Source organism: Chroicocephalus ridibundus, chromosome 1 (assembly GCF_963924245.1).
Source record: "Chroicocephalus ridibundus chromosome 1, bChrRid1.1, whole genome shotgun sequence".
In the NCBI taxonomy this organism is placed as follows: Eukaryota; Metazoa; Chordata; class Aves; order Charadriiformes; family Laridae; genus Chroicocephalus; species Chroicocephalus ridibundus.
In genome coordinates, this window is record NC_086284.1 from 147,834,345 (window position 1) to 147,862,174 (window position 27,830).

At 38.2% G+C, this 27,830-nt stretch overlaps 1 protein-coding gene across 13 annotated transcripts in view; it reads right to left on the reverse strand.

The window, feature by feature from the left end:
• Positions 1 to 27,830, reverse strand: part of SOX5 (SRY-box transcription factor 5) — a 656,088-nt gene that overhangs the window by 219,722 nt on the left and 408,536 nt on the right. For all 13 annotated transcript variants that reach the window (XM_063358081.1, XM_063358090.1, XM_063358046.1 and 10 more), the window contains one exon: positions 5,864 to 6,074. In XM_063358081.1, coding sequence (XP_063214151.1) covers positions 5,864 to 6,074 — 211 coding nt within the window. The remainder of the gene's footprint in view (positions 1 to 5,863; positions 6,075 to 27,830) is intronic.

Consider the following 27,830-nt stretch of genomic DNA (forward strand, 5'->3'; position numbering starts at 1 on the left):
AGAATCCTTGTTTGTCCTTCAGTAGAACAGCATTACAAAGCCTCTTCAACACGTACTTTGTCAAAGGGACAGTGAAGAACCAAATAAAAGAAATTCAAACCTCAACCAATTAGAGTATCCTTAGGCTTTTCCCCGAATATGTTCACTTTATTTCTTCCCGTCTCATCAGAAGTGAGAGAAACAAGAGTCTGCATTTCAAAGGCCTCCCTCCTCCTGCCCATTAACGGTCTGCTTTGGAATTTATGGCTTAAGAAGAGGGAGACCTCTTGATTTCTTTACAAGATATGTTGATTAAAAGTTTGATAATATTAGGAGATATTCTGGGATCTTATTTCAACTAGAGAGACTGAATTCAATATGGTTCACTTTTATAGACTACAGAACTGCTTAAACAACAGCCATTTAAATTACCACAAGAACAGGTGTTGTGATTTATAATGTAAACTTAAACATCAAACACAAATAGCCTTTGGGGGATGTTCAGAAGACAAAAATCATGCCCAAGAGGCCTTTCTCATCCCCTTCTTTCCGACAAAGTAATTACTTCTAGCATTGCAGCATACTATAATACCTGAGGCTCTAGTACTCACATTGCCTGTTAAAGCCCTGCAAACATATATATTACCTGTTTACTTAACACTTGAGATTAATTGTTCCTGCTCAGAAGACCTAAGAACTAGGAGACCGAAATTTTGGAGGAGGAACAATATATAGATCATTCTTATGTGTGCATCTTTATATAGTTTTATGTCTACATATTGTATCTAACACATGCACTTTATATATATATATACAGGTATATCTGTGTACATGTATTTATATAAAATTCAAAGTATTCATTTAAATGGCCAAACTGAATTGAGTTTCAGACGTCCTCATTATAGAAGAATGAGCCATGCATATGCACAGTCCCTGTGGTCAGGTAGATGCTCATGTGATCCCTTCTATCCAGAATTCCTATAAATTCTGTACAATAACATAGATCTGGCCTTGGAAGATACAGTATGTAAGTTTCAATGATGAACAGTAAGATACATAACCTGTTACAAACATATACTACCAAAATGGAAAAAGAAGATTGCTTCTTAATGAAAAATTAAGAGATGTAAAGAGCCGGTGAGTACTCTGGGTAATTCTAAAAATAGGGAAGAATTTACTTGTTTGCCTATTTTTTTTCCCATAAGACAAGCCATACATTTAGAGGAAAGGCTACACAGATTTCAGAGATTTAATTTTCCACAAGCACAGGCCATAAATTAAAATACAGCAATCCAATCCCATTAATAGTGCAAGAAAAAGCTAAGTGGCTGCTTTGGTCTTTGCTTTCATGAACTTGTGTCAAGCTCAGTGACTTCAAAGAGATTTCCATTTCATTTCTACAAATGAAGAGAACAGACAGACAGAGAGTCTCTGCCATCCTCTGATGCCTTAAGAAAACAGAAGAAAAACATGCCTGTATCTCATTCGCCTAATGATTTTAGCTGCAAAAGGAATCCCATGGTCGGCAGACGACCCTCAGGGCAAGGGCTTGAGGTCTGTCACAGTATATAAGGCTTCTCCAAACCCACTCCATTATCTTCATTATTGTATACCAGGAATAAAAGGGGACTGACTCCTCTTCTGAAGTTCAAGTTAGAAAGGACAGAATGTTTCATGTAAAATAACATTGTGTGACTTCAGTAATAGGTTTATGCCTTTGGGGGCCTAATACTAAAGCTGCATATAAGGATTTTCTGCAGAATTTGAGAGAAGAAAAATGAGCACTGTATTAGCAATGAGTAAAATTCCACAAGTTTTAGAGTCACTGAAACCCTCTATGTCTCTGTGTCAGCATGCCTCATTGTCAATCACATACTTTCATATGGCAAAAGTAAAATGGCAAGTTTGGGGGGGGAGGGGAGGGGGAAGAGCATGAAGCTTTAGAGCTAAGTATAAACCCCTATGAAAACCAAGACGGTACACACATGCAAGGAGGAAAAGAAAAAAAGAAAGTGACAAGTTGTTGGAAAGTTCTTAGGAATGAGAAGGTAGCATGGCTTCCTGCAGGGGACATTAACCAAGGGCATATATACAACAAATTAACATGGAAACCACTTCTATGAACAGCGATGCTTCCCTCGTCAGCGCATGTGTGGGTACGTGTATGGTATGTGCTTACATATATGCATACATACATGCGTGCATTCATGCACTCTGAGCAGTATGTTTTGTAACACTGTAAAAATCATTGTCCTTTGCTGACAAAATTTACTAAGTATTAACTCTTACTTTCTTACAAACATAATTTAAGAAAACCATTTACCTTGCATCAATAAAGTTTCTGAAAAACAGTCAGACCTGTTATTGATATTTTGCAATATCTCCCTTGTCTTCAAAACCCATTTAAGAAAAGAGAAGTCCTTTCCCTGATTGATGTGAAGGTTTGGATCAAGACCTAAAGTTGTCAACGCAGCCCTTCCCTTTTTTCTAGTTCTGAAGAAACAGGCCATTTGAAAGAATGCCTCAAAAGCACATTTCCCACAGTAATTCAGAAGACAATTTCAAATAATAAAAACAGAGCAAACATAGCCCATTGTGCAAGTTAAATAATATATAAACTTTTGAGTACATAGAGAAATGGGAATCTGGCTCATATCTTGTCTTCCAAAGATTCACAGGAAATTGATTTAATTAAAACTCAGCTACTGGTGCAAATGTTTCCCTTTCTTCACAAAGAGAAATAAAGTTGTTGAAATATTATTGTTCTTGACTTAATGCAGCAAAGCTTAACCAAGATTCTTGGTCTTCTCCTACAAAGCTCCACAAACTAGCAAGGCTAAAAATTATTACTGAAATACACAGTGATCACGCGTTGTTGAACTGTTACCTACACGTACTACCAAAGATTCCCACTTGTAACTGATCTTATCCATGGGGAAATTCATTTGACCTGGATAGGCTGGAAGAGTGGGCTAACAAGAACCTTATGAAGTTCAACAAGGACAACTGTGAGGTCTTGCACCTGGGAAAACATAATCCAGGAGTGCAGCACAGGTTGGGATCTACCCAGCTGGGGATCAGCTCTGTGGAAAGGGACCTGGGGGTCCTGGTGGACAACAAGCTCCATATGAGTGAGCAATGTGCTGCTGCGGCAAAGAAAGCCAACAGGATGCTGGCCTGCATCAACAAAGGGATCACCAGCAGAGATAAAGAAGTCATTATCCCACTCTACTCAGCACTTGTCAGGCCACGCCTGGAATACTGTGTTCAGTTTTGGTCCCCGCTATACAAAACAGGCTGGAATGGGTCCAGAGAAGGGCCACGAGATCACCAAAGGTTTGTGAAGCCTGCCATATGAGGAAAGGCTGAGAGAACCGGATTTGTTCAGCCTTGAGAAAAGAAGGCTTAGGGTAGACCTTATCACCACATTCTAGTATTTAAAGGGTGCCTATAAAGAAGACGGAGGTTCTCTTTTTACAAGGAGTCACACGGAAAACACAAGGGGTAATGGGTATAAGTTACTCCTGGGGAGATTCCGATTGGACACAAGAGGAAAATTTTTCACGAGAACAATCAGCCATTGGAATAATCTCCCCAGGGAAGTGGTAGATTCCTTAACATTGGACACTTTTAAGATTCAGCTAGACCATGCTTTTGCCAAGAAAGGCTGGACCAGATGATCCTTGAGGTCCCTTCCAACCTGGTATTCTATTATTAATATGCTAATTACCTGACTAGTAATCAGTGATGACTGACAACTTTACTTTAGCACTACATGAAGAAAACATGACAATAAGTAGATTTTCTGCTGAAGTCATACAGAGAAGACATTGTGCTTGCAGTAGTACATACTTCTTTTACGGAAGGAGATTCATATTTGTGGAGGATCTCTAAGAACAGTCTTGCCATCTGTACTCAGAAATATATATTTTTTAATTACCCACTCTAAAACCAATCATGTTGGCTGAAGGGAAGGGGGAGGGAGACTTGTCAAAATGATGTATTTGTCCCTCACCACCTTTCAATGCTCTTACGCAAGTCTAATTTTCTTCCTAGCCAGCTCACCTCTCTGGCCTCCTTTTGTTTCACGTCCCATTTCCCATTCTCTTCTAACTTCTGAACTTTTGTTAGTCTGCTTTTAAGGAGAAAGGGAAAAAAAACAACCCTTTCCTATTCATTTTTTCCTGGATGGGGAGTGAGCAGAGACATGAATATGGCACCCTCATAATGATTTAACTAGGGCTTAATGAAATTTTCATCACAACCTGCTGTTCATTTTAATGGCCTTTGAAAGACAATAGAACAATGGCTAGAGGGAAGAAAAGATTTTCTGTTGCATGCATTTGCAAAGCCCAACATTCAGTTGCTCCCCCTCCTCTCTCTCCCAATCTCTTCACAAAGCTGTAGATCTTTTGTTTGTACTGTATATTTTCATTTTAGTAGAGCTGAGATAATGCACAGGCTCTGTAGCCATTCTCATGCCTATCTGTGGCCTTTCCTTAATGGAGTCTGAGCAGCTTGTACAACCTCATACTCAACAGAGTATTTATACACTGCCCAGAACCCCCTGTTCCTTCCTCTCATATAAAAGTCTGGTCTCCTTCCCTCCCACCCCATACCATACACAGAAAAGATCATTTCCATTCAAAGGCTCAAGGTAGGTCATGGCACAGGTCAATGTAAACACAAAATGAGATGCTATGGTTATACGTAATATTCCAAAAAATGCTTAGACAAAGGGTTTGTTTCCCAGCAGTCCCTTACTGCATGCTCCAGTCAAGAAGAGAAGACTAATTTGCAATCCTGTCATGCCCATGTATGTGACAGTGTGGCTGTGTTTGCACAAGTATTTTCATTCCAGTATGCAGGTTGTCCTAAAATTTTCTTGTAGGTGCTGTCAATTCATGCTTCAACACTCAGATAGGCTCTGAGGGGCATGCTTTTAAACATTTGAAACAGATTTCTACAACAGGATAGGCGGGTGTAAATGAAAATGAAGTCTTATTACTGTGCATTAAGAAATATGGCTCAGTATGTTCACACAACATCAACTGCCTCACAGTCTCCTGGAAATCTAACTGCAAATATGCATGCTCGATACCTATGGAGAATATAGTAAGAACTCCATCTTCCAGTCAGGGGTTTCGCTCTGACCCAAATAGGCAAGAACTGAAAATCTTACTTAAAGGAACGCTGTTCTGTAGCTTCTCAGAGGCGAGATGTTCAGTCTCAGTCTCAGCCCACAGAGCACAAGTGGCACGCTCATTGACTGGACATACAGTCTCAAAAAGCAACTGATTCTCCAGAGATGATATCTATACACCAAGGTTGAAACTTGCTGGCCATACATAATGCAGAGAAAGCCTGTACTGTGTCTGTTTGTATAGTACCTGCACTACAGATAAATAGAGGATGACCCGATAGGACATGCTCCAGACAAAAGCTTTCATGAATTCCAAATTTAACTCTTTACCTTTCAAATAATGACATGCCTACTAGATAATTTCACAAAAAAATTGACATTGATGATAACACTGCTTTTTGCTCTAGAAATGGGGGAGGGGGGAGTAGTGGTGTAAATGACCCCCAGGCTGTTAAAATTACAGTGTTTGTTGTACCCATGTTGAGGAGGTTGCCGTGTCTATTGTGACAAAAGGACAGACAAAGGCTCTCATTTGGGAAAAGCTAAAAATGTTAGCTATGATGGGATATTGCTGAAATTTCTCTCTAATGTAGACAAGAACTATGAGTTCTTTACTTCAATTTTGCTAGCAAGAAAAAGCAAATGGAGCAGAAAATGGAAAGATTTAAAAGTATACGTATCCAAAGAATCTGGAAAAAAGAAAACAAAACAGAAAATTTTGGCCAGTTTCCCAGGCCTTACCTTCTGGCTCATTTTTTATGAGCTCTTCCATTTTTCTTTGCTTAAGGGTGTCTACAACATCCGCTAGGCTCCCTTTGCGCCTTTCAGGGGTTCCCAGGGCTGTGCTGGACAATGATTCTCCACTCTGACGCCCACCTTCTTCTGCCTTCAAGGGTGAGGTAGATGAGTTGTGCGGGGCAAATGAAGACATCACTTTATTGCCATCAACTTCCTGAAAGGGGAGAAAAACGAGATGAAACATTTCTTTTCTTAAAGAAGAAAAAAATAAAGATGGCAAGAAAGAACAATCCTTTGTTCTTCGAGTTCATTGCTGTTTGTTCTTCTGTTGAAACCTTTAAAAAGGCATGCAATGCTTCAAAAACACCCAGAACAAAGCCTATCCATAAAGCAAAAAACCAAGATTACAGGCTGAAGTGAACAAAGATCAGCTTGCAGGAGAGAAACATAAAATACAGTTTTTCCCTAATTGAGAAGAAGTGTGGTACTCATAGGTTTCCTAATAACAATGGTATTGATTACCTTTAATTGTTTGTTCTTTTACAGCTTGCCTTCAAAAAAATCTTCAATTTTTACAAGGACCATTAATTTCCTGACTTTATAAACTACTTAATGCCTTGATGGCTAGTTGTCTTAAGAAATGAAATAGCAACCAAATTTTAAATGCCCTTCACCATATGACTTATTTTAACTCACAGTTCAAGTAGTTCTCCCATCTATAAGGGATGAAGTAATTGTTTCCTAATTCTCTTTCTAGTCTCTTCCATCTCATACCTTCAATTCTTGTAGAGACAATATTTTTCACACAGGTGGTCCTAATGACTTTCACTTGCGGCACAATGGCAAGACTCTGTGACCTGGAACATACACACAGCCCTCCTTACGTGAAGAGCCCACAGAGGTCTACTCATTAATTTTAATAGAAACCAAAACTGGTTCCAGCGTCTTCAAACTTGCCTTCGTTAACGTGAGAGCCTTCTCTTCCACACCTCCTCCAACATAAAGCAATGTTCTATGCATATATTCCTTTCCCCTTGTATGTCTCTCTTGTACCCTACCCTTCTGTACACATCTCTGAACCCCCCCCCTTTTTTTTTTCCTCTGCTAACGTATGCCATCTATACCTTGCAAAACTTAGGTCAATGTTTCCGAACAAAGCTTGTTGCAGAGCACATACATTGAATAATACAATGCTGCAAACAGGAACAGTTTTTATTTTGATCAGATTCTCCAGAGTTTTTTTCTTTTTCATTATCCTATTTCCTTACATTTTTGTATTCCAGATGTTGGGTTTTTTATATATATATACATAAACACACATATAATGAATATTATTTCTAAAAAAGTCACTAGACCACCTTGTGATCTGAGTTACAGATTTGGTTGAAAAAGTTGTAACAATTTTTAAATTGTCTTCATTTTACAGGGTATGATAGCGACACGTATATACTGTTTCTAGCGATTTGCATTACAATTTTAACATTTTTTCTTGTGTAATTTTTGGTGTCTGTGGTATAATAAACCCCAATATTTCAGAAAAAAAGTGTCTCTTCATAAATAGAACATAAATTGCTAAAAACGGTCTCAATAAACTTTGAATAAAGTGAGATGGGAGATATGAAGTAAAGAATGTATTTGTTTTCACGGAGTACTTGCAAAAAGATTACCTTTGGTTAAGAAAACTTTTAGTGCAAACAGTTTTGAGCAGCTTGAATGTGTTATACTAGTGAATAAATTCCTTAACAGAATCGGATTTAACTGAGATTACAATCTGGGCCATCATATGCCCCAAAAGCCAAACCCAGTGATGTTAATGAGAGACTTTCTACTGACGTCAATGAGCTTTTGACCAAGCCCTAAAAAATTTTCCGACTCTAGGCAAGAGAAATGCTCCTTTTTTTTTTTTTTTTCTTACAGCTCCCTCCATTTTTGTTCTGCACTTGGAAAATTACCAGTTGCTAACACTGGACTTCAAAAATGATTTGGCACCAACTGTAATTTTTTTCCCACATATATAGACCCGAATAAACTGGTTTTAAACTCTGATCTAGCCGAGCAAAATAGTCAATTTCAGCATCAGTTCAGATTTTATCTAAAATTCAAACCTATTATCACCAAGTGGTAATTTTTTTCCTACAGACAGGGCCAAACGAGGAAATATCTTGAAAGCTGCTTTCTTATTCACACGTTAAAGACAGATAAGCCAAATACCATCCTTAGTTACAGTTCTTAAATCCACCTCTACTATCAATTATGTATAGGAACAATATAATTCCAATTTTACCAGAAACTAGTTTCTTGATTTTATTCCAAAGCTGGCCCCAAAGACACTCACTTCTGTTTCTGTGTATGTCACACACTGGTCATAGATATGAAGTACTTCCAACAGCTGCCTAAGCCTCAGGAATCATCACTGTTCCTTCCATGTACATTTTGGGTACAGGCAAGCGTTTTTATATACAAATAAGAGAAGAAGCATAAGAACACAAGATTGAATGATACGTAAGGTAATACAAAGTGATTTTCTAAATCACAAATTGCTTGGCATTCAAATGGAACGCACACGTATTTTCAAAACTACTAAAATTTCCCTGCCTCTTTTTCTGGGGAAAGGAAGTATGAGGGGGAGAGGACAAGAGAGTAGTTTGTGGGTAAAGCATCATGAAAGGACCCTGGATCCTCGGTTCCATGTTCTTTGTAACCATGGAAAAAGTCACTTTTGCTTCTGCAATTCAGTTTCCTACTTGTAAAATAAGCACAAAAGAAGTAATTTCTTGCAATGGAAAGGTCTTGGAATGATAAACTCATTAATAACACAGAGACACTCTGATACTACAATGTTGGCTCAAAGCATTTATATGGTACCATAGCTAAGACGACTTCACAGCTGGACAAAAAAAGAACGGGAAGTGTTCAACACAGATTTTTTTTAAAAGATAAATTATATATTAAAATATACATCTAAGTAATCATTCCCAAACCAAAGTGTTTCCTTAGACTGGTCTTGTTATGCGTGCATGTATGCAGTGTTTGCATATCACATACATGGGCTATTTATACACTTGTGGGGTTTAAGATACACTTAATCAAAACACATATACAGTAGGGGAACAGCTGCAATCACATCTCAGTGGGCTAAATTACGGTACACCAGTGAATTATTCATTCAAAAAGATCTGTAGCAATCACACATTCATTGCGTGATTTGCAATCTAAGAGGAATCCTCTCCTTTCCGTACCAGCGGATGAGCGCACGCATCAGCTACCACTGTTGATTTGAGTTCAATGTGTAACCTCTAGCACACCAGCTCCAGAATCTGCCTTCCCTGCTCGTCCATGATCTTTTTATTCTGTCATTCAGAACAACAACCTGAAACGTTCAACTGTTATCTTGGCTTTCGCTTTATGTCCCTGTATTTTGTTTTGCTTCTTCTTATGCTGTTACTGGGGAAAGTGAAAAAGAATTTTCAAAGGTTCTTTTACCATGTAAAAAGAAAGGATACTCCCACATAAAACCTACTCATGTCCATGGTCCATAAAGCTAAAAAACTTTTAGCAAAGAAACTCCTCTGACATTATGTACGAGAGTTTAAGTATCACCCTGAAAACACTCAGAGAAATCCTTAATGGCAAGAAAGATATGTCAGCAACAGTTTAAAACTGATCCCCTGAGAAGGAAGTTCCCTCCCAACAACTGAGATTTAGCAGGTTCCTTTTCTGAAAGGACAAACTCACACAACTCTTTTCAGTTATCAGAGAGAAAAGCAACAACACTGTGAAGTGCAGTATTAAGGAACTGAAGTATCTACTACTGACATTTTAAAATGAAGTCCATGAAGCCACACACATGACCTATCTCTCAGTCACCAAAACAGTGGAAAAACAGACACTCTCTTACCGGAGAACAGCCTCCCTCGGCCGTGTAACCATTTCACCTGTTCACGTTTGATTACATTCCAGTCTCTGGCACTGTTAATCCTGGTAACAGTTTTATGCAGTTAGCAGCTGCTTCATGGATGGGGCTCTATTGTTCATTTGCATTGCGAATTGCTCTGCTAATGTGTGCTGGCACAACATTTCATCGAACTCTGAGCTGGGATTGTACTCACCAACACCTGATGCTGCTGCTTCTTGCTTTTCCCACTTCGGAAAGGCAGACAAGGACCTACACAGATCCTGCTGAATCAAACACCCTAGGGCCCTTCTTCTCTCCCCACCCCTTCCCCGCCAACAGCAGCAGCAAAAAAAAAAAAAAAAAAAAAAAAAAGACAGGCCTGCGTTAAGCGTCTTCTGCTTCTGTTCCAAGCTAGAATCCAGAGGAAGACTTGTTCATTTACAAGAAAGTTGCCTCTCTATTGCCAAACAGCTTTCCACCTATGGAGGAAATACCTCTTCCAAGGTTTAATGATAAAACAGGCTTCTGCCCTTTCAGGATGAGGTCAATAATCTTCCTTTGTTAATCTTGGGCAAGCTTTACTTAATCTAGCCCCCTTGTCACCTTTGTGATTGACAGGAAAAGTCATGTCACTGGACAATGGACTTATCCTCACTGAGCAATATCTTTTTTTAAAGATTACACAATGTTACCCTTGCTCTCATAAAAAGTGCAAACATTTCGCTGTTAAAAGAGACTATTCATTCCAACTGTATCTTTCAAATTGTCTCTCTCCGTTTCCAGGGTCCAACTGAGGCCTATTTCAGTTCTACAGAGGGACAGTAAAACACGTAATGAAAAGAAACTTGTACTTGGTGAGATTACCAAAATATCTGCTAGTGGTCTAAACGGATCTCATCTTCTCCTTCCTCATCTAGAGATGCATGTTATTCTTATCTGCAATTCAACTCAGACAGAAAACTCTGTTTCTGTGACATTAAACTTTTGTCCCAAACCAACCAATAATCGAAGCAGAAGAAAACTCGGAACTAAGTCTGAAGCTGTTAATTACCACCATATGGTATGCAAGGAGGCTGCATCTGCAGCAAAAAAAAAAAATCATTATGAGAATCAAGCTTCTGGCTTTGCAGACAAAAACACCTGGAATAAAATACTTGTGTCTTTAAAACAAGCGTTGATATTGTCTGATTTTAAGAAGCCTGTGATCCTAAAACCAACCTAGCAGGTTCTTTTTTCAAAGCTGGAATTTTGCCCATGCTTTGCTCTTTTAGAACGTGTAAAGAAGACACGAAAGCAAATTTTTTGCACTGCTTTCTGCATGACACAAGTAGGCCTATCTATTTTGTAGTCTCCATAGTGACCAGGAAGCTGGTAACAGTATGACATAAGACATAATCAAAAACCAGAATACTTCACACTTCTGAAGACAAATGATTCTTAAACAATTTAGTACTGTTTGCTATTTATTTTTATTTATTTACCTAATAAACTTTTAGGGAATGAAACTCTTTGTTTAAGATTCAATACCATAGCTACTTCAAGTGAAAATGTGAAAGCTATAAAACCACTCCCAATGCCCACAGGAGGTCCACCAGCCATTATGAGAAAGACCGAACTTACATTTCCAGTATTCTTTATGGTTTAAAAGAAACAAGACACACACACAATATTCACAAAGCAAGAATGATCTTTTATTTTTTCTTAACCTTCCATTTATAATCTTTGCCTTAATTAATGTAATTAACTTACTTTAGGAGCATAAGTGCCATCAGCTTTCAATGGGAATTATATCTTCAAATCACTTAAGTGATTCAGAAAATTCTCTCCTCCTACATTCTATGTCATAGGGACTGTAGGGCAGACATGGTTTACGCGTGGTTTACGGTGGCTGTCAACCTGGCACCTTCAGGAAGATGAAATACATATTCCACAAGGCTTCCCAGTGCACACCATACTTTTTGCACATTAGAATTTCTTTGCTTCTATCTTACTTTTAAATAGGTCTTTTGTCTATAGGTTTCCTTCATGGAGCAAAGTTGTTCATCAGTGGTGGAAAGGAATGATCCCAAGGAGATTCAAAAGAACAGTGGAAGGTATGGTGAGAAAAAGGGAGACTGGTAAAAGAGCATAGAGGGGAAAAAGGTGGAAGAGGATAAATACACTGCGAGGAAGTAAGAACTGACAAGACCACGTAATCCAAGGAGAGATAAAAGAGACGTCAAAGGGTGTCACGTAAACAAACCTAGAAAGATGTACTTCCACAGGCTATGGTTCTGCAATTAGATCTATGCAAACCAACAGCTATTCTTATACAGATATTTTTTTTTTTTCTAGGACTGGTTTTAATGATGACGAGGAACTGAAATGTAATGGAGAGTGAACAAGTTGATGAACAGATCTGAAGAGTCAGCTGAAGAGGTAATCATGGCCGAGAAGTAAGAACTTTACCTGAATTAGGTAAACTAAACACAACAGAGATGCGCATTTTTTTCTTTTTTCTATGATCATGCTAAAGTCAAGTGAAATATATTCAAGTCAAATATTGTTTTGGCTTTGCTGATGTATTTAGGACTTCATGATCCATATACTGGAAGAATTACCAGTTACCAGACTTACAGAATCTTAATCACATCTAGATCTCCCTCTAAAATGTTAATACTTCACTTGGTACTGGAATTTTTTTAAAATGTATTTATTTTTGCAATCATTACTATCTCTTGTCCTTCAGGTTGCATTTATTTGACGTCAAATTCTGTATCTAATTAATGACCTCTTTTTGATGAAGCAGAAGATACCTGGCAGAGGTTTCAACAAGACGACTAACAGGTATTTCCAGTGTTTGGCATCTGTGAACCTCGTTGAAAATTATTTGAAGATCAGAAAGAAGACCATCTGCTCTAGGAGCTCTGCTACACCAGACACTTTTCTTTCTTCTACCTTTTTCCTCCATATGTAAAACTGAGACAATAATAAATATTTCCTGCAGCTTAGGGCATTTTATATAATTGATGTAAAAAGCCTAGAGATTATTGGACAAAAGCCTCACAGCAGTTGTATTTTCATTTTTATTGATGCAATAAATACTCAGCTCTTACATTACTCTGTGGTGCACTACAGCCCAATCATCTGAAACCGGAAATTGGGAACTCTCCCATATATCAAGCGCCACCCCACAATATCTGACAGTAACACTGAAATGTACTTTGATTTTTTCCAAATACCATGATACTCAGACTGCTGCCATAACTGCACGAGCAAGAGAAAATTTCAAGCGTTTCCAAGGTTTGGAGATGAGTTGGTAAGAAACTGTTCAGCTCTGTTCACACAAAAAGAATATCTTATAACCCATTTTGCATTGATTTCTAACTTTATCCTCTGTGATTTATAAAGCATAGGAGCAGATTTTTCAAGGATTTAAAGTATCTAAAGATATAAGGAGGTGCCTAGCGGAATTATTGAGAATGCACAATAATATATAGTCATTTAATTCCCACTGATTTCATTGTAGGTCCCTGAAAATAAAGAGTTGGAACCAGCACCATGCGACTGGCCGACTCTCTGCGCTTCTTCAACAGACCATTATCAGACTATCTACAGTACAGAGCACAATCTGATAAACGACGCTTTAAGACAAACATTTCTTCTCTGGCTGTTCTGCATTCCAGCCTATCCTCAAACATACAGCTCAAGTTTAGTATTTCTTACTGCTTATCCCCCATTTCTACTCGATTTATTACAAATAAAGTAATTATATGCAAACTGTGGATCTGTTTGTAGTAAAAAATATACGAGAAAACGTTGTGAGCGAAATTTTAGAACGTTTTTATGTTGGATGTCTAACAGGGTTTTGGTTTTTTTAAAATTATTTTCTTTTGTGCTACAGATTTCGGTTTTATTTTTAGCTGACCTTTTTGTCCCATTCTTGCAATGAAGTCTTCCCCCATATATAAAAGTAAATTGCAGATCTTTCTACAGAATAAATATATTAAATATAGTAAAATAGTAACCACTACTTTGTATTGGGTAAATATGGTTAGTGACATAATTACTGAAACGCATCCTCAGACCTGATCTCTCCCACTGCTTCTTTCTCCAGCAAAACTCATTTTAAGAATGTAATATAGGATTACATCTATTTGCTCTCAAAATACTTAACAAACAAAACTGGCATTTTGAGAACTCCTAATATGTTAGCCATAACCTGCAAAAACAAAGAACATGTTGTACTATAACAGCCTTGTTATCTTCATGCTAGTAATCTTCATGCTTAAAAATAATAAATAAAACTCTGCAAAAGCACTTTTAAGACTTTTATGATCTCTTCCCTGGGGGACTAAAGATCACCCTTAAGACCTTGCTAAACAAAAAATAAGACTACTTATCAAAACAGCTTGGTAGAGTCTTCAGCATACATTAAATCCCTCTAATAGTTTGGAAACCATGTGGTATAAAACGATTATCTTTGTAAAAATACAAGCTCACTAACCACATACAACAACTCTGGTATTGTGTTATAAAACTTATGTTAAGTGTCAAACACAGTTTCATCACCAGCTTTCTTACTATGAAACAAACCCATTGTCTGTGCTAACTCCTCGAGAGAAGAGGAGAGGACTGTCTCAACCGAATGTAGTTATATAAAAAAAGGAATGCCAAAGGCTAGCAATGGCTCCAGGGTTGTTCCCAGCTATCCAGCTTTCATGTTATGATTCACCACAGTTTTCGGATGGGAAAGGGATGTAAGATCACCTCAACTGTTCCCTGGCAGCCTACAGAAAATTGCACCAGACGGACATACTTCACCTCATTCCTTTGTCTGGGTAGCCAAGAGTAAAGACAAGCCACGTACAATTTGGTCAAAACTGCATCCTCTGTGTTGAGGATGAATTGGAGGGTATCTTCTCTGGAGAGAACGACCCTCCACACCGGGGAACAAAAGAAAAGAAAATATCCTGTGCCCATAAGGTCTTGTGCTCATGTTCGTACTTCTAATTCGCCCCGGGCAGGGTGATTCTGCCAAGTACCTAAAGCAGGTATGTAACCAAATGGCACCCTCAGCCCTCTGGTGTGGTCCCAGTTGCTTCATTTGGGCTAGTAAACAGGCACTGAGGTTTCCCATTCCCTCTACGAATATTCTACGCATTAAAAGAACCTCTCGTTTCTCTGAAACATTGCCTCATATTTGCTTCCTTTCTGCCCAAAACTCTTCTTACACAGCTGCTTCTTCCGGCACTTTGGACTATTCCTGGTCCATGTTAGAGCTTGTTCCATCCACAGCTTTTTGGGCAGTTAGCATGTATTTGCTTTGTTATTACTGGCCCATATTTAGCCTTTCCTCTTTCAGCCTTCCCTCACAAATCAGCTCCTACAACTCTTTAATCATTTGTTGCTTGCATCTGAAATCCCTCCAATTTGCTGACTTCTCTAACGTGGCCAGAATTGAACACATTATTTCACATGTAATCTTAGCAGAGTTATGAGGAGAAGGACAATTACCTCCTCGTTACCGCCTTTTTTGCTGCCTTGCTGCATGACTAGCTCATATCTAATTTGTTTTAACACACCTAAATCTTTTTCAGCATTACTGTTTTCCAAGTGCCTTACTCCCATTGATTATCTGTGTTTTGGATTACTTTATCCAGCTGTATCAGTTTGTAATTTTACATTTGATTATTTCCTGCCATGCAGTCTCCCCTTGATTCCTTTGATACTATGGTTCTGTTTTCCCTGGTGCACCACTGGCAACTTTAATGAGTGTACTGTAATTCACTTGTTCAAACTTCTGTAACTGTGTATTTATTTCTCCATATTTCTAAAATGTTGCGACAGGCACTCGCTGTCCTATGAATCCCTCAACGAGAACTGGACATCTTACAGCAGGCAAAGGACTACCATAACCGTGTTCCTTTCAGTCCATGCTTTTTTTCCAGCCTCCTTAGAATAACACAAGAGACAGATGTTGCTATATAACTAGGAGGCTCTGACAGGCCAGGGTAAGCAAAAAGGTACAATAATGAAGGACACCTGTGCAGAATATAGTGCCCTAGGAATTTCCTCCTCGTTTCTACAGAAGGAATTCCTCCGACAATCTCTGCTATTGTGGCTTTTCAAAAGAAGGTACCCATCTTTTTTGACATTCGGTGTATCATCTGCCTCTTTCCGCTAGTTAAATAAAATCATGTTGTACAACATCATCCTACCCTCCTCTCAATAACTTAATGCATTACTATTTTTCTTTTTTTATAGTTACTTTACCTGGAACATTCAAATGAGATGCATGAAACACCGTAAGAAGGCAGCACCTCGCAATACGTGCATACTTATGGACCGAATTCCATTCAACTTCCAATAATCAATTCTTTTGGAATTATTTATTCTTTACACTTTTGAAGATCTTAGCCCACACATTTCGTATCAGGAATCTTGCACATATCCTACATGAAGGGTAGGTGTGTGACTAAATCCACTACACTTTTAAAATAATCATGCTCTGCTTTATATACGTTGTATATTGTTCATGAGCCTTCTCATTTCACATCCATTTATTTACTTTTACTGTATATTTGTTCTTTTGCTTTTCAAAAGATTACAACTAGACTTACAGGATGTTAACTGTCAAAATCAGCTTTGCCTCTACGGAGATTAGTATCACTTTATTTCTTTTTCTGAAAGCAATCTTCTGGAAGGCCTCATTTTCTAGAAGGTCCAGAAAGCATCACTTTATTAAAACAGAATAGCTATTTGAGAAATAGCCCCATTGCCTCCACTGGAGTTAACGGTAGCATAATATAACACATTTAGAATACGAGTTTTTCAAAATCAGTTCTATTGGTTCAGAAATAACGTTTGTCTCATTCATTTATTTTTGAAACGCCTATCCTCTAGGACGAGGGATTCATGGATCTGCTCTTATCCGAGTTCTCTATTGTTTTACCTACCTTTTATAGACTTCACCAATTACTTTCTGTCTACTACTTATTCTCTTACACTTCTCAAGTAATGGCTACACAAATAATAATTTATAGGCTTTTTCCAAGCAGTAACTGTTTTCATCCTCTTTTAACAGTTATTAACAGTTATTTTCCAACCAAAACTTATTTTACCTGTTCTTCTCTTTATGTCTTTAATAACTTGATTTTCTTTCTATCAACGACTGTTACACAATTTCAGTGAAATAGAATTTGGAATTCTGGTATAAACCAAAGTAATTTTCTCAACTTCGGATGAAAGATTGCATAGGAAATAATGATAAATACATACATATAGTCTGTGCTCATCAACACAGAATAAACACATTCACAGAAAGTCTCTTGCACAGAAGATATTTACAGGATAGGAATCAATCTTATTTGGATCTTATGCACTTCAAACAGAGGGCAGTGTTTGATGAGAGAATACCAAACATCAGAATAATTAATAAAAATTAATATGACAAAAGTCAATCCATATAACGCTGACATATAAATGTAACATGTTAGAGCTACTCAAAAATTTGTTGATTAATCCCTACAAAACTCCTTTGTGCCATTGTATATAGGACAAACTAGGAAACGACATGAACTGACTTGTCAGATTCCAAACCAAGATCATGGCAGAGCACATTCAGCATCCAAGGGTTACTGAGAACCAACTCTCTGCTCACTCTTCTAGGTCTCAGTACACCTCAAATAGTAACATTATCTTCTGCTCAGGGGAGCAGCATGATGTCATTTTATCATACTAAAGCTCATTCAAGCAGAGCTTAAGCAAGATCTAAAATGCACAAAGACACCCCCTTCCCCCCACAGCCAGTTTAGACTGCGATTGAGTGATGCAAAAAACCCAATAAATTCTCATTTATGACAGATTCATAGTGGTTCTCACTCTGCAGATCAGTTATTCTTTCTCCTGTTGCTTTAAGCCGCAGTCAGAAGCATACATTGCCTACTAGGAAGAGACCTTTGTGATAAGATGATATCAAGGGATGTTGTGACACTCCTGATTAAGAATTACACAGTAAGCAAACTGTACAGAAATGCTAATTTCCCCTCCCTTTCTCATCACTTACCTAAATTATTCTGAGTAATACAAATGATCTTTATTAGCTTTAGGGCAGTTCATTCTCATTCTCTTATGCCATTATTTTTTTAAAGAAATCATATTCCTGTAGCTGATTGAGTTCACTATACGTTTTCCTTAACAATTAGTTTTGTGCACCATTGTATGTCATGTTCACAAACAAACAAAAAAAACCCCAAAACCAAAGACCAGCTATTCTTCTACAGTCATAGCCAACTACCCACCATCAGCAGAGGATGAATAACCTTTGCTGGAAATAGCCTTTATTCTCCAAGTTCTTCTTTGAATCACTGATTTCTGAGTATTCCCTGTAGTTTTCAGTCATCGTGAAGTGATGCTGAAAAACCGACAGAATTGCCCAACCCAAGTAAGACAGACAGAGTTTTCTCCACTTTGGCTGGAAAAATATAAGCCTACTTTGTGATGAGGAAGTATTGGTTGACTAATAGAACATGGTTTTACAAAATCTGTCTTTTTCTGACCTTAAATTTATCAAGAGTGAGTCTCAGGATGCAATCCAGCCAGGTATCACTGTGCCTACCGGCACTGAGCTGATGTACGGAAGGTTTCTAACAAAAAGTTCTCTGCAATCCATTCACTATACTTACCAACCCCAAATAGGGAAAAATAATTAAAAAGCTCCTATCGAGCACCTAGAGACCTTAAGCACAGACAGGGGGTGAACACAAAGACATGGTATTTGGTTATAAGAGTCACACTTCATCTTTTATATATATTTTTTTTTTTCCATACACATTAAAAGAAATTATAGTACATTTTGGAGGGTTTTCTTATTTTTTTCCTCTCTTCTATTCTGCTCTACACTTACATTATACATGTTTAAACATAATCAAAAGAGTTGCATAAAATTTCTTGACTGAAGTTTTTTAATCTTCAGATGTACATATATGTAGAGACTACATATTTGAAAAATAAATTGCCTGAATAATTCCAGTTATGTGAAGTAAGAGTGAAAATCACATGCAAATAACATTATAAGCAGGAACTATGCTGAGAGTTTATTTGTACTGTACAAGGTAGAAGCAGGCAAAAGCTAGTTTCTGACACTGAAGACCGGTCCATCTGAAAGGCATCCAACCTTCCTCACAGTATCTTTGACAGTACTGGAAGTTGCACTTATGCATTTTTATAAAGCTCTTCTCAACCCATTTTGGTATTACATTTCTGTTATTCAGACATTACAAAGTGCTCATAGCTTAAGGTTCAAATAAAATTCTAAAGATAGAGGGTTGAAAGACGTTACAGCGACAGTATGCTGCAGCATCCGATATACCTGACCACTAGCTGCCTTCCTGAGTAGTTACTGTAGTACATCATAGCCACATTCGTCACATTCACAGCTATTAACATTAGCAATAGTTACAATATGACCACTTTGTTTCTTTCATCAGTATCACGTATTAATTGGGAAGCGTGTTTGTGCCATTCATAGAGATGCAAGGTACTGTCTTCCTTCTGTCCAGGCCTTATGTTAAAGAAAAATAAGAAAATTTGGAAGGGGCACATACACACTCTACCAGTTGCCCTGTCTTTCAATCCAGTTTTATACAATTTTATCATGACATCAGTTTTCCCTGATTATTTACGAATCAGATTCACAAAATAAGGAAGTCTTTACATTGTAGGTTCACATTCACCCCAAGCCTATACAAATCAAGATAGTGTTATCATATAAGGACTTGGTAACGTGAAAAGATTAGATGATATATAAATCACAGGTACTCAAATCAGCAAAAACATCATCACCAAAGTCGAAAACCTGGGACTAGGAAAGCCCGTAGAACAGAACAGGGACGCAGAGTTACATTTTCAGTGACTAAACTGAGAATTTCTGAAGACTGTCTAAACGTCCTTTCGTAAACATTTTTCCATTAAGATGGAAATTAATTAATAATTAATATCAGCCTGCTTCTCCTGATTTCAGCATGTATTTATTCTCTACAGAAGCTGGCCAGAATATTGAATGATTAGCAAGAGTTTCAGAAGATGTCCATCAGCAAATTGCATTTACCTCCACAGGTTATTTTCAGTGCCAATGGGATCACTTGTTCAGAAGACTAAACTGTTCTGGAAACATCACTTCCAGAACACATTTTATTTTAAGCTTTTGTGTGCAAGTTTATTAATTTTCATTGCCGCTATTATTCACTTAAATAAAAAGTAGAACTTTCTTCCTTGGAAACGTCAGAATGAGTCTTACTACCAGAGAGGTCAGCTTATGCACAGTGTACACTTAATAAAATATTACCAGAATTAGCTGTGAAAATTTCTCAAAACAACTTAGGTTTTACTTTTTTGCTTAAGCACTGAAGAGAAGAAACACGTTCTTACAATATCCAGTGAAGATACTAAGAAAAAAAAAATGTGGAAAATAAAAAGCAACAAACATCTTTGGAAATCGCTAGCCGTTCTTGTGATTGTAAGGATTCCATTAATTTTAGATTGGCACAGATTAGTACAAGTTTACATGGAAGCATTTGTGTTCTGCTTCTATAACAGGTGAACCTCCAACAATGTATGCGGATAAGAAGAACAGTGGCTTTAAAATGTCATCTTTATTCAACATATTTGCTCCCCATGTATTTTCTGAGTCACATCTATCTGCTTGCTTTATTGACTACATGTTTTTTAACTGCCATTAGCACGAAAGAGTCAATACAGCTAAAAAGGAAGGGACTGGACTCTGCTTTGCAGACATATCATCATCAAAAATAGTCAGTTAAGTACCATTTGCAAAACGTTTATTACTAGAGATGACGTGAGGCAAAAAGGACACAGCTTTCTTTTCAAACCCCAGGTTAAGTTAGCATTATAGGCAATTAATAAAAATATCATATTTTTATGCAACTAAATTTGACCTCTAAAGCCACAGTAAGACAGAAAACATGGGACCCTTTCATGTCATTTTTACAGTCATTTATCTGACTATAACCACACTTTAAAGCGTTAAGGTCAGCTGGTCGTGAAGCATGAGCTACACTTCTGACTAGCATGCACCACATTTGACTTGAGAGTAAATAAGGGACTGACACTCCATTAACCTTCACAAGTACAATTATTTATCAAAACAGTTCAAAAGAGTACCCGACAGAGAACTGATAAATCTGGAAGCGAAAAATGAAACCGTAACGGAACAAACTGATCCTTTGCCAGTGATGAAGAGCTATTTCCTACCGCAATTCCTGGGGCAAGTCCTCCAGCTAGTTTTCTAACACAGACATCCATTTTAAAGGACTGTCCCTCAATTCTCACTGGTTCTGAGAAAATCTCAGAGCTTTTTTGCTCTTTCTTATTTCCATCTTCTTCCTTGGAAATAATATATGCTAATAGCCTGTATTTATAGGCATCTTCAAACACTTTCCTCAGAAACATATGCAGAAAATTCAGAAGAGTTGTGACATATTTGGTCATATCTGCTCTTTTGTGCTTTCAGTTTCAGCACAAGGACCACGCCTGTTCACAATGTTCCTATTTGGTGAGATGACCATCATCTTCCTACCACCATATAAACTCTATTTATTTTATTACAGGACCTATGGGGTGGTTTATTACCACGTGCTCTTCAAATTATCTTAATTCTATAAGATTTCTATAATATCCTTAGGTTGTGAAATTCTGTCTGCCTTCCTCACTGAAGCACAACGTTGAGCTGTTCATCAGCAGCTGTCATCAGCCATCAATTACTTCGACTTTTTGACTCCAGTAGCACTCTGTGCTTCCAAAGAAGGGGGAGTTTGCCCAAAATCTTCCACCAAGAAGTGTCAGGAAGGAGAGTGGAAAGAAAAGGGTAGTTTTTTTTTCGCATGGGGAAAGGGAGAATGGGAAGAAAAAAATAAATAAAAAAAAAATCACTGATTTGACTGTTTTTTGTGAAAGAATTTCAATTTTTTTTTCAGTTTCAAGTCTTAAACTATTTATTCTACCTATGAGGAAAAATACAGCCCTGATCTAACCGTTGCAGAGATGGAGAGGTCTGAGCAGCGTATCACAAGCTACATAGACATTAGACAACTAGCTTGTGCTGGCTTACACCCCTGGTAAACGTGCACCTCATGAAGATTCACTTATGATCAATCGGTGATTTTATCCGTCATTGCCATCTTGTCTTGCTGGTTTTTCTTTGTCAACAAAGCACACCCCTTTTTTCCATTGTAGCCTAGACTGATCTCCAGCCTCTCTCAGATGCACAGATGGGAAGAAATCAGTAAGTACTCACCACTGGAGTTGTAACTGCCACAACAGAGCTCCCCAAAAAAAGCAGCGGTGTACAGCAAATAAACTATATTCCTAGTCTTTGCTCTCCCTTTAATATCAGTACTTATTTTACTGCTTTGTAAAATGCATCAAGTTCCATGAGCACAAACAGCTATGATTTCCAGATGGCTCATACATATACCTTTTTTCTGGTGGTCACAAGACAAAGTCTCAAAATGTAAAAATAAATATACAAGGGAGAAAGAATTGCTTGAAGGGGAGGGTGGCTGTTCTCCTATCAAGAAGCCCAAAACACAATAAAAAGAGAACTGTTGACTGATATCAAGGTGAATTTCTAGTGAGTGTAGAACTTAAACAGTAAACTTCCCACTAATAAAGTGGCAAGATTGACTTGATAACTCCTTTTAACAGAGGATTTATTAAATCCATACAATACAGAGAAGCACAACCCTTATTTCAGCTTGTACAAACGGTGGATTCCTTGAAGATCATAAAAGGAAATGGATTTTGATTTTAAATCTGTTGCACACTTTATCTTGTACATATGAAAATAATTACGTTCAGAGGACCAAGTACTTTTCAAACGTGACTCAGATAATTGATAGCATGAAGTCTGATGTTTATTTTTTCCCCATTGACTTCCAGATCAAATGTCTTGAATTTAAAAGATTTCTTCCCTGCCAGCTCCTTGTCTTGGAAACTCACTCTAGGACCTGAGACTCAATGTTTCTTCTACCTCGTCCCCATAAGAAAAGATCCTGTAGTCAGACTTCACAGGCAGTTCTTTTGATACGGAAGTGGCATTGTATTCCACTTTGCTATTCAACAGCAAAGCAGTCAGAGCTCTGCAAAGCTAAGCAACCCCAAAACTTGTCTTCTGATAGTGAACTAAGCAAAAGACTGGCACACAAAGCCTTCCTTCCATTCAAAAATTAAACTACAGCTAACTAGACAGACTAGTACCAGAGAGGATTTAACTGCAAGTTAATTGACAAACTAGTCAGCACCACTTACGAAACTGCAGCTGAGACACCCTGAGTCTGTCTTCACTTGGAATTAGAGTTTTTCAGTAGCATCTCAGGTGCACCTTCTGCAGACATCATTGTCATTAATGGAAAATCATCTGTTGCTAAGCAGGAGACATAGCTATTAAAATTTAAATGTTTCCACTACTACTAGTTTCTGGGAAGCAAAATGACACAGTAAAAAATTTTTAGAAAGAACTCCATATACTGAAAGACAGGTTTGAGAAGAGGGGATGTGGTATCAGTCTTGAAATACAAAAACATTTGCTGAAAAGAGGAACTACATGTCTCTTGCTGCAGTGGCTAGAACAAGAATTAATGAGCTAAAGCTGAAACAGAAAAGATTTGAGTTACACATTAGGAATAACTTTCCAATGGTAAGGACCGTAATACCCCAGGACAGATAGACTGGTAGGTTGTAAGTCTCCTGCATTGAGTAACTTTAGGAAGTTAGACTATTATCTGACAGAAATGACATTGGTACAGCTCATCCCTGGCTTGAAGCTGGGACTGGATGACCTCTCGCAATCCCTCTCAGCCCTACAATTCCATAAAGTGCAGGGCTCACGTATGTTGAGAAATAGATGGGCTCATTCAGTAGGGGCTCTATAGATCTGTAAGGGACTTACTCACTAAGCTGGATCAGGGGGGTTTTGTTGTGTTTTGCCTTGGATTTTTTTTTTATTTTATTTTAATTTTTTTTTTTTTTTTCAAATAAATCAATAGGCTTGGGCCATTTTCCAAAGATGTGATTTGGTAAGTTTCAAGCCAAACCTCTCAAGCTTTACTCATGAGATAAGTGCTAAACAATGAGCCAGATTCATCAAAGCTTTATAGACTTACTTAAAAGAAAAAGAAACTGATTCAGCCAACTCATTTCGAGCCAAATCAGGCAGTTGAAAATCTATTCCTGAGATTTGGAAAATCTGTCTTTTTTAAAATTATTTTAAAAATATGTTTCAAGAGCCCCTCTTTTGCAGGGGCCTCAGGCAACTCTGTCAAGAATCTGTTTTTTTCCAGTCTGATTAGGAGCAGTGTATTTCTCATGTCTATAGGAGATACTTAAAGTACGTGTGTTTGTATATATATACACCTACACATTTTTACATACATACTTACATATATAAATAACATAAGGATTCAAGAATTTTCTATCAAAGGTTTGGTAATTAAAGCAGTGGGTTTGCTTTTCAAAAAGATTAATAATGAATTTTCTGCTTTACTAAAAGAAAAAGTCAATGGCAGCACTGGACGCCAATGCACTCCATTAATACACGAAGCTAAAAATCTGCTCTTCGGCAGGTTTATGAGCCTAGCACATAAAATCCACAATAGTTCTTAGTACTGCCCCTTAGAGTACTTCCTATGGGGAGGTTAATTCCCATGTTTCTTCAGGTCTTGGTATTTCTACCAAGAAAGATAACACCTGGGCCAAACAACCTAGTTTTTGTGTACGCCCTACAAAAAATCCCACTGGAATCACCAAAGTTTCAAACAAGGCATGAAGTAATTATTACCAGGAGAGAGGAGGACACCGGCTTGGTGTTATCTAACCAGGATGGGCCACGGTGAGGACTGTGATCGTGGGGAAGGACATACTGCCTAGCTCTGCACAGTAATGCAGTTTCCAGCATTCCACATCTGACTGTTGAGTTGGGAGGGAACCTGGGCTGAAAAAGCTGTGCTGGGAAAAGCGCTGTGCTGGGAAGGTATCAACTTCTATGCCTCCATACTCCTCTTCCCATACATCTTGTAAATTTACTAGTAAATTCAATTTCAGCTGCTGAAAGTTGTTGGTGCTATAGCGAGGGGCAGGCTTAGCCCTGTAGCCCATTAGGTGGCTGCCCCTCTAGCCCTATATCACAGATTTACTACAAATGTATATGTCAAAGCAATGAGAAAACGTTCAAAACCTTGCCACGCTTTCTTTCTGTTTTGTTCTTTTCAAGGAAACTACTTCTTCCAAGAACATGGAAAGACCATGCGACTTTGAACTGGAAAACCTGAAAGATCAGTAAGCCTACCTGCTAATGAGCAACTTGCTACTGAAATGAGCTCATTAGCTTTCATTTTTGCTGGCTGCTGATCGATTCATGAGCCACTTATGCAGCCTCTGTAAGCTGTACATAAATTATCAAACGCATCGATTTCTAAAAATAATAAATCAGGAAGTCAGTCCTTTCTGTATCTCTAGTGTAAGCGCTTAGCTCAATGGCCTTCAAAATTCATCCAAAGAAAACAATGACAACGTCGGTGTTCACAGATACATTGCATCTCAAACAGCAAATATTCTACTGCAAAAATAAGCTTTGCTGGCATCCGACAAAAGTGAATAAAAGCTTGCCTCTGAAAATGTTACATACAAAATGTACAATACAAAATGCACAGAATTTTGCATGAATTTGTGTAGGTGGCAGCTCAAGAAATTCACAGTAAGGAACAATTGTCTAGAGCAAGGAAAAATCCAAGCTAGATCATCTTAAAGTCCTTTTCCATCTCAGATCATTAAATTTCCCTAACCTTCTTCATATGCCTGAAGTAGTGAAAGTCCTATGGCATCCCAGAGTCAGTGCTGAGTTTTCTCCTGTGAACTGATAACCTCAACAACATAGGAACAGAACCCGCCAAAGACTAAAAGATTCAGCAAAGGAAGAGGCAGGGAAGGACTCCTTCACACAAACATACAGCCATAACGTTGCCGTTTTCAGAACAGCTGGCCATCTCCAATGCTAGGCTGGCCAACCTGGCTTCACCTGGCCTCCCAACTGCTTATAAAAAATTATAGCAAAAATTAGTCCTTTGGACTTGCAAATTTCAAAGCAATTCATAACACTGATTTGCAGTAATTTGCCTAAGGTCATGTGGGCCTTGATCCAAAGCCTATTAAAGACAAAACAGTCTTTATATTGACTTCAAAGAGCTTTGGATTGGACCCACAATGAATCACTGCATAGTAAACAGAAAAATCAGGAACAGAAAACCTGGTGTAAGGAAAAGATGTCATTCTCTTCTCCATTGCCTCAGTATACTGAAAAAGACGCAAGCACAAAATTTATTTTCCCCATTCTGTATCACGCTGCTAGCCCAACGGAACAGCCTTTTGCCTGCTTACCTGTATTTCTAGGACCACTATTTAATTCTAAAAATTCTCTGGTACAGTCTAACACAAGAGCCCAACTACATTTCAGTGGTATCTTCATCCCCTTGACCCTCAGTAATACCAGCAGGAGAGCAGCTCACTGGAGTGCCACTGGAGAGAGCTATGGCAATGGATGCCAGCTGAGGACGGTGCCAGATGAGCTGAACAGCCCACTCACTCCTAAACAACAGTAAGCTTAGGACTAAATGCAATAACAATAAGGAGTTAAAATGTGCAGACCAGGGAACATTGCTTAATCCCAGTTTACTGAAAGGACATGTCATTTTTAGAAAGTTGTCCAAACAACTGTCTTAATATTCTACACCAAAGTGGCTATTAATCAAACAACAAAGGCCCAATTAACACATAGCTGTTGTCACCTTGATGTTAAAAGCCTCTCCCTCCCCCTCCCGGTCTTTCTTTCTTTTTGTCTTTAATGTTACAACCTAACCCAAAAATGCCTCAGGGCCCTACAGGGAAAAAAAGACAAGATAGAGAGAGGGAGGGGGAGAGGGAGAGAAAGTGGGGAGGGGAGAAAGAGAGAGAGAGAGAAAGAGAGAAAGAGTCTTAAATACCATCTCTCCTCTAGGCAGCAATTTCCACAGATGAAGAGGTCACCACTGTTTAACAGTGTGCTGCCACGTTAATTTAGTATGACAAGATAAAGCAGTAATCTCTGCTCGAAGAGGCTGTAAACCGCCTGCTATCCAGGGACATGCTCGAGTCGATTTGCACTGTATATCACTTTATACAATTGCCGTGACAAAGCCCCCTGAGTTCCCTCATGTAAATCTCTCTCTCTCCCTCTCAACTTCCCTGCCAGTCAGACAGCATCGGATCTGCGGTAAGCTATGCAAACTTCATGTCTTACGCATGCCAATGGACCCCAAAGCTCCCTCCCCCCCCCCTCCAAGAGAAGATGTTTAGGACTTTGATAATCCATTGATCCCACTTCCATATCGGCTTGTATTTTTCAATCTGTCGTGTTAAGTTGTCAGAGAGGGCGATTAAACCGATGTTTCATGTTCCGAGATTTGCGTTCCTGGGAATGATAGTTTTCAAAGCCTTTCTTGCTAGGTTCTGCTTAAAGATTATCCCTAAGAAAGCTGATGTGAATATTATTACTGGCATAAACCTGGTAATAAAACCATAAAGTGTTTTAGGTAAAGACATTTTAGAGATATTCAGGGTTATAAACATAAGAGTTTAAAGCTGGATAGAATTTGGAGTGCTTAAAAAAAAAAAAAAAAGGAAAAAAAAAAAGAAAGAAAAAAGCGCACCCTGTCAGGCTGTGGAGTTTTCTCAGCATGAAGCAAAACAACATATGTAAAAGGGAAAAAGGAACTCACATGTCTACGTAAAATAAATATAATTATGGAATCACAGAAAAGGGCAGAGGAGAACACTGACCTGTGTAGTTAGACAGGAACGAGAAGAAGACAGAGCATGTGTAGCAGTGGTCATGATACTGTCTCAAATAAAATACAGTGACAGCTATTTCAAGCTAACAGCTAAGAAAGCTGCCTGTGTCTCCAGCAGCCTGCACAGCTGAAAACATGGTCTTCTTGTTGGGGAAATAGGGTGAATTTTTTGCAATATGTTGCAACTCTCATACAC